This window comes from Lynx rufus, unplaced genomic scaffold (genome assembly GCF_022079265.1).
Source record: "Lynx rufus isolate CCGP_SWC_20201006 ecotype Redwood Valley unplaced genomic scaffold, mLynRuf1.p SCAF_21, whole genome shotgun sequence".
NCBI lineage: Eukaryota > Metazoa > Chordata > Mammalia > Carnivora > Felidae > Lynx > Lynx rufus.
In genome coordinates this window covers 26,332,765-26,347,538 of record NW_025814836.1, presented here as the reverse complement: position 1 = coordinate 26,347,538, position 14,774 = coordinate 26,332,765, and the positions used below count along the sequence as shown (strand labels likewise).

Sequence of the window (14,774 nt, the reverse complement as noted above, 5' to 3'; positions counted from 1 at the left end):
TGGGGTGCTCTCCTTAGGAAGCACCGCACGAGCTCAGGGCTGACGGTACACAAAGCAAGAAACTGGGAAACGCGGCGCCCTTAGGAGTCGGTAACGAGGGGAATCGAGTGCAAGGGGGGCTTCCGGGTATGACTCTGGGTCTGCTTCTTGATCTGGGTGCTGGTTCCCTAATCGCATTCGGTTCGTGCACGTTTACGCCTTGTGCCTTTTCTAGATGGTTCTTAGACCAGGAAGGCGTTTCAAAACAAATGTGAGGAGCTGGGGAGGAGTGAATCGGAGTGGATCTGAGGGCGGAGCACGGGCGGGGGCTTCAGGGCACGTGCGACCGGAGGACGGACGGGCCAGGGCCAGGGCCAGGCGGCCGCTGGGACACCCCTTGCGGCACGTGGCCCCGGGGGCGGGAGGCCCGACGAGCCCTCCGTGTGCAGCGGCCGCGGTTCCCACTCACCTGGAGGCTCGGAACACCTGCTGGTGGGGCACGTTGCAGGTGAGCACGGCCCAGCTCCTCAGGTACATGAGCCCGATCAGCTTGAGCACGTTGAACGCCGGGAGGCACGGGGAGAAGAAGGCCCCCATCCTGCAGCACAGGGGAGGCGGTGAGCTGTGCCGCTTCGGACGTCCCCGCGATGCCTAAGGAACCGGAGACACCCCGGAGGGGCCGGGAGCCGGGCCGCCCGGCTCGCGGACACGGCCGGTCGCCCCCGCGGGCGAGGAGTGACCCTGTGATGACGCCCCTGCCACGCGGGTGTGCTTGGCGCTCGTGTCTGCCTCCTCGTGCGGCGGGGGGCACACACGTTCGCCCCAACACTTGACAGTTGGCCTCGGGCCACCTCGCTTTCCCGAGAGACCCGCCTTAGTACCTCTTGTCGCGAATAGAAATCCCAAGAGAATCTTTGCTTTCTCGCTTTGACAAAATTGCCCATACGGCAGTCCCCTCCTGGTCTGCAGGGCTCTGTTCCAAGACCCCCGCGCTGGGGGACAGTGCTGAACCCCGCATACACCGGGTTTTCCTACACATTCCCCCCCCCCCCCAGGTGATGAAGTTTAACCTGTAAGGTCGGCACTACGAGATTAACACGAACTCCCAGTAAAACAGAACCATTAGAAGATGATGTCACAAAAGGTCTATGAAAGTGGCCTCCCTCACAAACTATCTTATGAACTGCACTCACCCTTCTTCTTGCCACGATGCGAGATTACTGTAGTTATAAAAGTGCCTGATGCTGAGCAAAATATTAAATAAGCGTTGGGTGTGGCCTTAAATACTGCATTTGTGAAAACTGTGCAAAAGGGAGCAGACTATAAGGGTACAGACTTTGAGGAAACGTTGCTCGATGCTTCTCTATGCCTCATGCCTTTTACTGAATGATTAGGGAGAGAGACTGTGTTTTCTGAATGCACGGAGCCTCCGAAAAGAAGGATGGAAACTTCTTTTCCTTGCCTGTGTTTGAACAGACAGCACTGCGTGTGGTCTGATACGCAAAACCAGAGGCGGAGGCTTGACTCGGGGAGCTCCCCGCCGTGCTCCCACAGACACGCGCGTATGTGGGGGTCCCTTTGCGTATGTGGGGGTCCCTTTGCGTCTTCGGTGTCCTTAGGAAAAAGATTGCCTTGGCCGGGAGTTGCCCCATGTGAATGGATTTCATCCCAGGATGGGTCTCTCCGTCTGGACGATGGCCATGCTCTGGGCTCAGTGTCTCCATGAAAATATGGAGGCACATGGGAGGGACAGCGGGGGGGCTGAGGGCGGGCCTGGACCCAGCAGTGACACAGCCACTCCCTGGAGCTCCTGGGGGCTCAGCAGACTGTGTTCCCAGCCATCCCTCAACCTCCCAGCAGCTTATTCTAATGGTTCCTGTGCAGATATCTATCTATCTATCTATCTATCTATGTATCTATCTATCTATATAGATAGATATATATTTGGGGGGGGGGCTGTGACTAATAGTGGCCTAAATACAGACTATTTCTTTTCTCGTTCCTTTCTGCAAAATGCTTAGAAAGCCATTGCTAAAAAGCCATAGTAAAATTAACTACACTTGCAAGATGGTCTAGTTAGGAACTGTTTATGTCGCTTTAATTCTTATGACTGTTACAATCGTGTCCCGTCCAGACCGAGTAAGGCAAAATCTTTGTCCGGGGGCGCCTGGGGGGCTCAGTTAGTTAAGTGTCTGACTCTTGATTTCGGCTCAGGTCATGGTCTCACGGTTTGTGAGTTGGAGGCCCGCATCGGGCTCAGCGCTGACGGCACGGAGCCTGCTTGGGATTCTGTCTCTGTCTCTTTCTCCCTGCCCCCCTCCCCCGCTCACGCTCCCTCTCTCAAAATAAATAAATAAACTTAAAAAAAAAAAATCTTAGCCTGGATGAGAGGTACACAAAGGTAAGAAGGAGCTTTGATACTTACCAAATCATTCCTTGGTTGTAGACTAAATGTAACACGTTCTCTGCTATTTTGAATTCCCCGTATTCAGGCTACAAGAGAAAAGGAACTTTCACATTAAAAAACGGTTCCAGGGGTGCCTGGGTGGCTCAGTGGGTTAAGCATCCAACTCCGGCTCAGGTCATGATCTCACGGTTCGTGAGTGCGAGCCCCGCGTCAGGCTCTGGGCTGACAGCTCGGAGCCTGGAGCCTGCTTCGGATTCTGTGCCTCCCTCTCTCTCCGCCCCTCCCCTGCTCACGCTCTGTCTCTGTCTCTGTCTCTCTCTCTCTCTCAAAGATAATAAATAAGTGTTAAAAAAATAAATAAACGGTTCCAAAGTTCCTCGTGCAAACCCGTTCACGATAGTCACGTACAAAGGGTTCTTTGGTGTTACAGACACAGAGAGGTCGCGGTCTGCGTGGCCACCCCAGGAAACAGTACGGCTGAGAACGAGAAGGCAACTCAGCCCTGTGCACCCTCCCCTCTTCCCTCCCATTTCAGCCACATCAGGAGAGGAGGGTGCAGCCATAGGAGCTTCCCCGTGGACCCAGCATCTCACTTACAAACTTGCTTTCCAGGTCCCAGCACCAGTAGTCGCTCAGGTACCGGACGAAAAGTCCTCGGAAGAAGTCGATGAGCAGAATGCTGGCCACGGTGAAGAGCATGTCGATGATGGAAAGCTTCAGCATCTCCTGGAACACAGGGGGTCCTTGGGGCCACCGCCTCCTGCAGGGCCCCCAACCTCTGCCAGTCCCCACGCCACCCCCACCCCCACCGTGGTGTCTTCGCGTCTGGTGCCTAATGGGCGTTCAACGAATATTTGTGCATCTGAATTTGAATTTTGGTATCTGAGTCCAACCTGACACGAAACCAGGACAGAACCTGAGGTCTGTGGTTCTGAGGCACTGGAGACGACTTGGGGCCAGTGATTCAAGTTCACAGGACAGACAATAACCTGGGGGGGGTGTGGGGGGGGTGCTGAGATTCTCTGCGTGAGATCCCGTACGGGGAGGCCGAGCCTGGAGCGGATGCCCGGGTTCAGACCTGCCTTCTGCTCTTTACTGTCTGTGTCCACGGGCAAGTACCTTCACCCCTGGAGTCTCAGTTTCCCCGCGTGTGTCTACAAGGAGGGTCACGATAGGGTCTCATGAGGACTAAGCGCTTAACACGGGGCCGGCACGTAGCCGACACTGCACGGGTCTTTGTGCCGATTGTTACCATCAAATCGGAGAAAATCGGAAACGCTCACTGAACCTGAGTTTCCTTTCCTATGAAACAGAGGTAGTGACCCTTCAGAACGAAGTGATGAATGGCTGTGGAGGGCCTCTACGAGGGACCGAGGGAGCCACCTGGCCGACGTATGTCTCCCAGCACTGGTCCTGAAGACTCTGGGTGTAGATGGCGGTCTTGTTGGCCCCCGCGAGGGGCAAGGGGGGGGTCGGCAGGCCAGCCTCCTCTGGGGTCCACATTCCGCTTCTCCCGAGCCCGGTCCCGGGCCCACGTGTGGCCCATTTCTCCCCTTCAGGGGCCGCGCTGGCGGCAGAGAAGACAGTAGACCCCGTCCAGTGGCTCGCGTTACTGCTGGTGGCAGCTTCCTGCGGGGGCGACGGAAGGAAGCAAAAAAGATTGCTGCCTGTTTGTAAATAAGAATGGTAGACACCCAGAACAGCGCTGCTTGGGAATGATCTCCCTCCGCCTCTCTCTTTCTCACTGTGTCTGTCTCCCTGTCCGTCTCCGTCTATCTGTCCACTCTCTCTCTCTCTCTCTAGCTGGGTGGCTGGCCCCTTCAGCCCCGGCCTCCAGACACCGTCCAGGTTAACACCCGGCGCATCTTCTCGCCCCCGCGAGCGCGTCGGGACAGTCGTCACCCCGCGTTCCGCAGGAGCAGGCTGAGGCTGACGGGGACGCTCCGGGGCGGTGTGCGGGCCCCGTCCGTGTGGCGCCACGGCCGCTTCTGCGCGTGGGAGCCTTCGGAAGGGGGCGCCGGCCGACGCCCCCTCCCCCACCACGTGGGGCGCCTCACAGGTGCCGCGGGCTTACAAGGGGCGCCCCCGGGAGGGGGGCCCCCTCTGAACTGTCCCCACGCGTGCTCGCGTTCTCCCCAGCGCCTCGGCGAGTCTCACGGCCAGCCTCCCTTCCCGGGATGGTCCGCTGTCGCCGCAGACGCCCGCCTCGTCCCGACGGATGGAGCTCACAGAGGCCGGGCGGCCCCGGCCAAGGGAGCGGGAGTCGAGACGCCCCCGCTCCCCTCTCCCGGCCGGGTCACTCGCCAGCCGTAAGCTCCGGCCTCAGTTTCTTTAGCTTGGAGGCGGGGCTAATTCTGCTCTCTTTACCTTGAGAAGGCCACAGCTGAGTTGAGTGGTGAACGAGACGAATGGAGGGCAAGAGTAAGCGGTGACAATGTCCGCAAGGGTGATGGCCCCGGTGGGTGTGCGTGTGTGCACGTGTGTGTCCACGTGCGAGCATGTGTGAGTACGTGTGTGCGTGTGTATGTGTGCGCGCATGCACGTGTATATCTGTGTGCACCCACATGCATGTGTGTATGCATGTGCATGTGTGCTGCACGTGTGTGCAGGTGTTTGTATGTGCACGTGCGTGCACACGCATGCGCGCACACCCATGTGTGCGCGTGTGTACGCATGCATGTGTACACGCGTGCGCGCGCACATGCGTGTTTACATGTGTGCGCACGCGTGCGTGTGTTTGTATGTGCGCGTGCAGGCATGTGTGTGCGTGCATGTGCATGTGTGCACAAGTGGGCATGCATGCTTGTGTGCATGCGTGTGCATGTGCGTGTGCATGTGCGTGTGCATGTGCGTGTGTGCACAAGTGGGCATGCATGCGTGTGTGCGTGCGTGTGCATGTGCGTGTGTGCACAAGTGGGCATGCATGCGTGTGTGCGTGCGTGTGCATGTGCGTGTGTGCACAAGTGGGCATGCATGCGTGTGTGCGTGCGTGTGCATGTGCGTGTGTGCACAAGTGGGCATGCATGCGTGTGTGCATGCGTGTGCATGTGCGTGTGCATGTGCGTGTGTGCACAAGTGGGCATGCATGCGTGTGTGCATGCGTGTGCATGTGCGTGTGCATGTGCGTGTGTGCACAAGTGGGCATGCATGCGTGTGTGCGTGCGTGTGCATGTGCGTGTGTGCACAAGTGGGCATGCATGCGTGTGTGCGTGCGTGTGCATGTGCGTGTGTGCACAAGTGGGCATGCATGCGTGTGTGCATGCGTGTGCATGTGCATGTGCGTGTGCATGTGCGTGTGTGCACAAGTGGGCATGCATGCGTGTGTGTGCGCGCGCGCGTGTGCGTGTGCGTGTGCGCGTGCAGGCGTGGCAGCGAGGATGGGACGGGGGCCTCTGCCGAGGACGGCACTCACCTCAGCGCTCATGCTGTTAACTTTGTCCAGGAGAGCAATGATCAGGCTGTAGAGGTTCCCCAGGTACAGCACGAGGACCCTGAAAGCACACGCCCGCCTTGAGAGAGAGCCCCACACGCAAGCCCGAGGTTCTGGACGTGCCCCACTTGGGAGGGAATCTCACGGTCACCCCGAGACAGTGGCTGCCCCACGCGGTTCCCTTCAGAATCGTATGGGGGGGCGGAATAAAAATTCCAGAGCGCGTCCTGCTCAGTCGGTCTGGATGGGGCCTGGGGACCCCTTCAGGCCCTGTCCTGGGGGCAGCATACTAAAGCCGCTAGTGTCGCAGGAAGCGTGTGAGCTGAGGAGGTGGGGCTCCGGAGGGTCGTGTAAATTACGCATCCTTGTGTCCCCATTCCTGGTTCGTAAGGTGATTTTCCAGGCAGGATCTCATTCGAGCCTCCCAACTGGTCAGGCACGTGCTGAAGGGACAAGTGGATTGCAACATGGGTCCAGAGTTCTCCAGAGGCGGAAGGAACACCACCTGAGCGCCACGGGGTCTGCTTCCCACACGCGGGTCAGGCCGCCAGCCGCTCGGGGGACTCTGGGCAGCTGTGAGCGGGGGGTCAGCCGGCCACCGATCAGAGACGCGCTCCCGGCCGGGCAAACACGCCCTGGGATCTCCCAGCACACGGCCTGAGCCTTGACAGACGCACGTCGGGGACGAGGCCAGACAGGCGAGCGACGGGTTCACCAGCTCCTCCTGGGGACCCTGACTGGCACTTAGGGGGTCACGAAACTGGTACAGGTGCATGAAGAAGAGAAACGGCTTTATCCCGAGGACCAGACTCCAAGCTGATGCTTGGCGTCGCCCCTCGGTCCCCAAGGCCCCGTTGTTCACAGGTGCAGTTCAGACACGTGGGTGGGAGCCAGCAGGGGGGTCTGGGGCATCACTGCCGCCGGTCCTGGCTTGCCCCTCCACTCCCTGCACAGAGGAGCCCTGGATCCCCCGACTCCCTGCACAGAGGAGCCCTGCCTCGCGCCTCAACTCCCTGTGCACCCAGCCCTGGCTCGCCCCTCCACTCCCTGCACAGAGGAGTTCTGGCTCGCCCCTCGACTCCCTGCGCACCCAGCTCTGGCTCTCTCCTCCACTCCCTGCCCAGAGGAGCCCTGGCTCTCCCTCGACTCCCGGTGCACCCAGCCAGAGCCCGTTTCTCTGCATTTGGGGCACCTGCACAGGGCAGGACCCTCCGAATATGCTCAGAAGTGCTGCCCGACAGGAGAACAGAGGATTAACACGTGCTTTCCTGGTCCCCCTTTGCTCTGGGCCTCCCCGGGCCCTGGACAAAAGGTGACATGATCTGCTGTGGTGAGTTAATGGGACTAAAACAATATGTCTTGCTCTTATGACCAGAATTAGCCCTAATTTGTCTCGGGCGAGTCTCTTGATGGCTCTGTTTCTCTAGCTTTGACCGTGAATAACGAGACCGATCTGTATAATACGATTGCTGTTAGAACCAACGAAGTAATAGAATTGATCCTCCCCAATGCTTGCTGGTGAGGACAGAGCTGAGGCAGACACTTGTCTCCCTCAGGTCAAGATTGGGGCTGGGCACAGGAGGAGGACCGGGTTTGGGCCGGTTTGGAATCTCATCCCGGAGCCACCCTGGGTGGGGAGGTTTCTGCAGACCCCTTGACGGCTCTTTCTTTATTTCCTTCCTTCCTTCCTTCCTTCCTTTTCTTTTTCTTTCTTTCCTTCTTTTCTTTCTTTCTTTTTTCTTTTTTTCTCTTTCTTTCTTTCCTTTTCTTTCTTTCTTTCCTTCTTTCTTTCTTATTTAATTCCACTTAGCTAACATATACAACACCCAGCGCTCATCCCAACAGGTGCCCTCCTTAATGCCCATCCCCCATCTAGCCCATCCCCCCTACCCCTCTCCAGTGACCCTCAGTTTGTTCTCTGTATTTAAGAGTCTCTTATGGTTTTTAACCCCCTCTCTGTTTTTATCTTACTTTTCTTCCCTTCCCCCATGTTCATCTGTTATGTTTCTCGAATTCCACACGTGAGTGACTTAGTTTGCTTAGCGTAATACACTCTAGTTCTATCCACGTTGTTGCAAATGGCAAGATTTCCTCCTTTTTGATCGCTGAGTAGTATTCTGTTATATATACCATACACAAAAATAAATTCAAAATGGGTGAAAGACCTAAATGTGAGACAGGACACCATCAAATCCTACAGGACAAACAGGCCGCAGCAACCTCTTACTAGACAATCTCCAGAGAAAAGGGAGATAAGAGCACAAATGAACTAGTGGGACGTCATCAGAATAAAAGGCTTCTGGGGCACCTGGGGGGCTCAGTCGGTTAAGCGTCTGACTCTCGATTTTGGCTCAGGTCATGATCTCACAGTTTGTGGGATTGAGCCCCACATCAGGCTTTGCTCTGACAGCAAGAAGTCTGCTTGGGATTCTCTCTCTTCCTCTCTCTCTGCCCCTCCCCCGCTAACGCACATGTACCCTCTCTCTCAAAATAAATAAACATTTTTTAAAAAAAGATACAAAAGCTTCCGCACAGCCAAGGAAACAACAAAACTAAAAGGTAACCGACATGGGAGAAGATATTTACAAATAACATATTGGACACAGGGTTAGTATCCAAAATCTATAAAGGACTTACCAAAATCAACACCTAAGAAATAATCCAGTGAAGAAATGGGCAAAAGACATGAACAGACACTTCTCCAAAGAAGACATCCAGACGGCCCACAGACCCATGAAAAGATGCTCCGCATCACTCATCATCAGGGAAATACAGATCGAAACCACAGTGAGACCCCTCGATCTTTCTAGGCGTGTTTTTCTGCCTTTGAGATGACAGTTGGGTTTTAGGGAGAGGCAAACAGCCCTCAGGCCAAATCCTAGCCCCACCTATTGTTGTCAGTCAAGTTGTGAGGGACACGGCCACACCCACCTGCTCCTTTGCAAATGGCCCCTGGCCACTGTCCTGATGTAACAACCTCGGGGCTGAGCAGAAGCCACTGAGACCTATTCCGCGAGACCCAAACCGTTCACCCTCTGGTCTTTCGGGACGACCTTTGCCACCCCTGAACGAGAGCAACCTTGCCCGAAGCTGGCGGGCGACTGGCTCTGCAGAATGTCACCAAGCGGCACAAGAGACAACGCAGAGGCAGATGTGAGGCGGGGCTGTGTGGCGCCTCCCCGGCCCCGCTCGGCCAACAGTCCCCGCTCCTGGTCTACCGCGTGGACGAGGGGACTGCCCTCTGGGGGCCGTGGAGTTTTCAGGGAGACGGGGTGAAGCCAGCACTAGAAACGGATGTGGGTGCCCTGCCCCCATGGGTGGTCCCAGGACACCCCGTCAGACCCAGCAGCTGCCACACCTCGGGCCTCCAGCACCCCCAGCCGTCGCGTCCAGCCACCAGCCTCGCACCGCCCTGTCCACCCCTCTCTCCCAGCCCCCTTTTCCTCCTCCTTCCCCCTTTCTCTCCTGCGCATCCTGCTTTCCTTGAGAGGCACCCCCGGGGAAGTTCTGTGCTAAGCTTTAAGGGCAGCGAACAAGCTGGGCTCTTGAGGGACGCGGGTCCCCCGTGTGGGGGGCACACGGGTGCCCCCCGCGTGGCATTTCCCACGGGGCTCCCGTACCTTGCCAGCTGAAAACGCAGCGTGGTCCGCGGGTGGTACATCTCCAGGGCGGCGATGAGGTCGAAGGCTGATGGCGCCAGCATGGTGACCAGGGAGACGACCACACTCACCTGCCGAGAGAGCGCGAGCCGGCCGTGAGTCCCCAGTCCCCCCCTGGCCCGGACTCGCGTGCCTCCCGCTGGCCTCCTGGCCTTCCGTGCAGTCGCTGGGCACCCGGAGGGCTGTGCGGTTCCCACCCGGAAACCCTCCTCCAGATCCCTGCCGATTCGATGTTTCGGAGAGGCCCCTGCCACCCTGTCGCGGGCTTTACTCCTTTTAGGAGCCGGCTTCAATCCGAGATGCTGACGTTTGCCACCGGGGATTTGTGAGCAGTCCCGCCACGTCTCCCAATTGCCCTGCTGGTCACTTGGGTGGCGGGTGGAGGTGACCCAACTATTACACACAGGAAAGGGGGGTGCCGACAGGTGATCGGATACGCTTTCTGCACACAGAAGAGTAAATATCTCGAGGGTCACGCCTGGGTCCTGTTTATCTAACTTTCTGACGACGAAAGAAGGACGTTTAGCTGGTACCCGGGCGGTGTGAGCTAAGGAAAGATGCCATATCTGAATATGCCTTTAAAAACCTGGTCTATCTGCAAACACAGGTAACCCACTTACCTGGCATGAAATAAGAGGCCTGAGAAAACCTGACCTGATGCCGTCTCAGGTTCTGAACAACGAGGGTCGCTTGAGGAAAACCTAAGAACAGCCTCTCCCCTACGCACTTTGCTCCGTAAATTCCAAGGATGACGCTCGTTTCTACAACAGCAGTTGGCGGGACGGTCTCTGCATCTGCCTTTTAGACCTTGGCGGGAAAAGCCAATGGGGCTTGGGAGGCAGCGGCCTTACAACAGATACTAAGAATTAGGAGAGTGGTCGTAACATTTCTCTCGGCCGCTTCCGTCAGGGGAATATTCACATCGACCAAGAGAAGAGACCTTTTAGCAAACAAGCCTGGTTTGGGATTTAGAAATCCCTGTTTGTTAATTTAGAAATACGGAGGGGGCGCCTGGCCGGTCCATCCATTAAGTGGCCAACTTCCGCTCAGGTCACGATCTCACGGTTCGTGGGTTCGAGCCCCGCGTCGGGCTCTGTGCTGACAGCTCAGCGCCTGGAGCCTGCTTCGGATTCTGTGTCTCCCTCTCTCTGTGCCCCTCCCCTGCTTGTGCTCTCTCTCTCTCTCTCTTTCAAAAATAAATAAACGTTTAATTGTGCTCTCTCTCTCTCAAAAATAAATAAACGTTAAAAAAAAAAAGACATAGAGAAACAACCTAAGTGTTTAACAGCTGGCGTGTGGTCAGCTATGACAGGTGCCACGGACTGCGATTTGGTCATTAAAGCGAGTCTGCGGGGGATGTCCGTGTCTGGAAACGTGTGTGTGCGAAGAACCACCACGAGAGAGCAGCAAACCACAGTCCTCGAGACCCAAAGGCGAAGAAGGAAACGAACGCTTGAAGGTGACGTGGAATCGGAACCGTTCCCGACAGCGACCAACCAAACCATCCCTCCAGGTCTTGGTGTGGCCCCTGTGGCTCAGAGCCCGTGCAGTCGGTGTTCTCGGACAGGGGGACTAGGTTGTCCAGGGGGATATTTCCAGCCCACCTGCCTAAGGAACAGCCGGGAAGGGGAGGGCAGGCTGCTCTCGCGTCTCTCCTGGAGGGCGCGTGCGGGGAAGGCGGTGAGTACCTCGTTCTTCTCCCAGAGCGTCAGCTCCTTCTTTGACTGTTCCAGCTTCTGGGACCGGTCCACCACGAAGTAGATGAGGTAGATGCTCCCGGCGAGCGACAGAAGCACCAGGATGTTGGCAATAACCCTCAGGCACACGGTCACTGCCCTGCGGGGAGAGGCGGGCTGCGCTGGGCTGCGCTCCGGGCGCCGCGTGAACGACGGGACCCACCTCGTGTCGTGTGAACCCTCTGCCCTGAAGCGTCCGTGCTCTCCCTACCCACCCCCAAACTCCTCCTCTCCTGAGGGATCAACGAGGACTTCTAAGCCCACCCCACTGTCCTCAGGGGGACTCGAGACAAGTCTTGCGAATCTGACACTGTGCACAGGTCCATGCGGTAGGTGATCAGCTGTCTTTCCCTCGAGAACATACGCTCTGAAATGGTTTACTCTTCCTCGCCGTGGTATGCTCAGCTCCTGGAACGGGCCCAGCGCGTATAAACACATCCTAGCTCTTTTCTAGATGATGAACGAGGAATGGAACAGGGGTTTGCTCTTTCCTTGCTAACTCTGGGGGCAAACTCACTGATTCCAACTGCTTCTATATATATATTTCTTATCTTTTTATTAAAAAAAAAATTTTTTTTTAGTGTTTATTTGTTTTTGAGACAGAGAGAGAGAGACCGAGCACGAGAGGGGAAGAGGCAGAGAAAGGAAGACACAGAATCCGAAGCAGGCTCCAGGCTCCGAGCCGTCAGCGCAGAGCCCGACGCGGGGCTCGAACCCACGAACCGTGAGATCGTGACCTGAGCCGAAGTCGGACGCTCGACCGACTGAGCCCCCGAGGCGCCCCAACCAACTGGCTTATTTTGAAGGCGTCTTCTTCCAACTTTGGGGCCAGACTTAGCCTGGGTTTCCCTGCAAACAGAGCATCAGGCAAAGGCCTGTTTGCAAGTACTTTACTCGGGATGTGATCCCAGGAGGTCTGTGGGGGAGGCGGGAGAGAGCAGTCAGGGCAGGGTACGTGACAGACTTGGCCACAGCTCGCGGCAACGGCAGGGCCTTCTGAGGGGCTTGCGAGCTGTGTCTCAGGACGGTCTGCCCGGCGAGAAGTAGGGAAGCCTCTGTCGTCGCTTTCCTCCCTGCTGGTCAAGGGTGGCTCCCCGAGAGTGAACCCCCGGCGTTGCCCCAAGCCTGTCAGATTCCCGTGCACGCACGCTGGCCGGGGTTCGGTGGGTGCCCCACGCTGCAGCCTCAGAGGGGCCGTGGGGGGCACTGAGCAGCGGGTACCGGTGAGGGGTGAGGGGTGAGGGGTGCGAGGGGCCGTGTGCACACAGCTGCGGCGCCCCCACGGCCCTGCCCCGCAGCAGGTGCTGGAGGAAGAGGCGTGGCCAAGGAGGACGTGAAGGGCACAGAAGAGGTGTACCAGCCTCTCTGTAAAGCGTGATTCCACCCTCCGGGTGACCTCGGGCTGGTCGCGACACGCCCCTCCACATCAGTGGTGGCCCTTCATCATCTGTACAAGGGGGAAGCTCACCCCCAAATGATCTGACGACCGTCACCTTGTCTTTCTGTGCAGAACTTCCCCCGCCTCTACCCAATCCTTCTGCGTCCTGTGACAATATCCTGGATGTCCCAGAAGGCCTACCGCGGGCCTATTCTCCCCGGGCTTTGGCAGCCGCGGAAGAGACTTGGGGAACAGGCCAGTCTTGCTGCTGATGTATTTGCTTATCACGATGGGTCGTGCGTTACCTTGCAGTCAGACGCTGCAGTTTTTAAATGTGGGGGGACAGCAAAATCACCCGCTAAGAATGTGGACCGTGGCGGCCCACGTCCAGACGGTCTAACTCAGGGAATCGGGGTGGGCCCCAAAGGGGTCGGCATGTTTTGTGCCCGGGGGGTGACTGTGATGGGTGAGTGCTCTCTGCCCTCTGAGAAGCTTCTATGGAGCCCCATTCTCGTTTCACAGGGGAGGAAGTGGAGGCCCGGAAGGGCCAGGGGACCGTCCCGGGTCGTGGGAGCTCAGGACGAAGGGAGAGTAGGCGCCCCTCCTCCGCCTCCCTGTGGGGAATCCTTCCCACCTGCTTCCTCAGGGGCTCGCGTGGGCTTGCGCACCTCCCCACGTCCACGGCATGGCTCCGACAGGCTTTCTGCGTCACGGAAACGAATCCAGGGGCTAAAGACCCAGGGAGGATGTCAGAGAGTTGTCCCGTGAGGACAGGTCACTGTCCCTTGGGGGACTGGCCCTTCCGTGTCAACTCTCTGGCTAAAGGGCCTCACCTCACCCAGACAGCCCTCAAATCCCAGAGAAGTTCAGATCTGAGCCGTCACCTTGGAAGGCTTGTCGACAAGAATTGGATATTATTTGCGTCTTGTGACTTCTGGGATTTGTTGCTCGGGGACCTGGGTGGCGCAGTAGGTTGGGTGTCCGACTTCCGCTCAGGTCGTGATGTCGCGGTTTGTGGGTTCGGGCCCCGCGTCGGGCTCTGTGCTGACAGCTCGGAGCCTGGAGCCTGCTTCCGGTTCTGTCTCCCTCTCCCTCTGCCCCTCCCCCGCTCACGCTCTCTCTCTCTTTCTTTCTCTCAAAAATAAATAACCATTAAAAAGAATAAAGTACTCTTTGCTTAATTTAGCAAACTAGAAATTGGTGCTAAAAATACCTCCTTTATTATCTAAGTAAAAGAACTCTCACCCTGTGGCCTGATCTAAGGAGGAAGGAGCCACTCTTGACTACTGCTACTGACCGATTAGATTACAGGCTTCCCACGTGTCACATTACTAGAAAGACGGATTTTAAGAAGAAAGAAGAGGGGCGTCTGGACTGCTCAGTCAGTCAAATGTCCAATTCTTGGTTTCAGCTCAGCCCATGACCTTGCAGTTTGTGAGTTCGAGCCCTGCATCGGGCTCCATGCTGACCGTAGGGAACCTGCTTGGGATTCTCTCTCCCTTCTCTCTTTGGTCCTCACCTGCTCTCTCGCTCTCTCTCTCTGTCTCAAAACAAATAAATAAACTTAAAAATATTTTTAAAAACGAAGAAGAGCTACCTGACGATGTGTGAAAATAAGATATAGAGAGTTGGATCATTTTTGTGCCAAATTAAAGTAGCATTTCAACGAATGAAGCATGGGGAGTCTCCATACGTACGGGTTTTTACTTTTTTCCTTCTCCTGTTCTTCCAGGATGGCCTCCTTTAAGGAAAGACACATTCAGTTAGAAGCTTAGCGTTACCATTAATCATAAGTCTTCAGAATTATTTCATGATAAGAAATGATGAGTCAGTATCTGGAACCACTCTGTGAGACGTTGTTGACATCAGTGCTTTGTATAATAATTAGATAAAAACGGAGGGGCGCCTGGGTGGCTCGGTTGGTTAATTGCCCGACTTTGGCTCAGGTCTGGACCTCGCTGTTCATGAGTTCGAGCCCCGCGTCGCGCTCTGTGCTCACAGCTCGGAGCCTGGAGCCTGCATCGGATTCTGTGTCTCCCCTCTCTCTGCCCCTCTCCTGCTTGCACGCTGTCTCTCTCTCTCTCAAAAATGAATAAACATTAAAAAATAATTAAATTAAAATAAATGCAGATGGGGGCTTGGGGAGACGAGGGGGCAGAGCATGTTATTTAATAAATGAAATGAT

At 56.4% G+C, this 14,774-nt stretch overlaps 1 protein-coding gene across 1 annotated transcript in view; it reads right to left on the bottom strand.

Moving 5' to 3' along the window:
* TMC3 (transmembrane channel like 3) overlaps positions 1 to 14,774 on the bottom strand; it is a 39,903-nt gene that overhangs the window by 8,022 nt on the left and 17,107 nt on the right. The window contains exons 9-16 of the mRNA XM_047086844.1: positions 14,287 to 14,330; positions 11,164 to 11,311; positions 9,437 to 9,546; positions 5,799 to 5,877; positions 3,770 to 4,015; positions 2,984 to 3,112; positions 2,405 to 2,472; positions 449 to 577 (exon numbers count right to left, since the gene is read on the bottom strand). Of these exons, the coding sequence (XP_046942800.1) occupies positions 449 to 577; positions 2,405 to 2,472; positions 2,984 to 3,112; positions 3,770 to 4,015; positions 5,799 to 5,877; positions 9,437 to 9,546; positions 11,164 to 11,311; positions 14,287 to 14,330 (953 nt within the window). The remainder of the gene's footprint in view (positions 1 to 448; positions 578 to 2,404; positions 2,473 to 2,983; positions 3,113 to 3,769; positions 4,016 to 5,798; positions 5,878 to 9,436; positions 9,547 to 11,163; positions 11,312 to 14,286; positions 14,331 to 14,774) is intronic.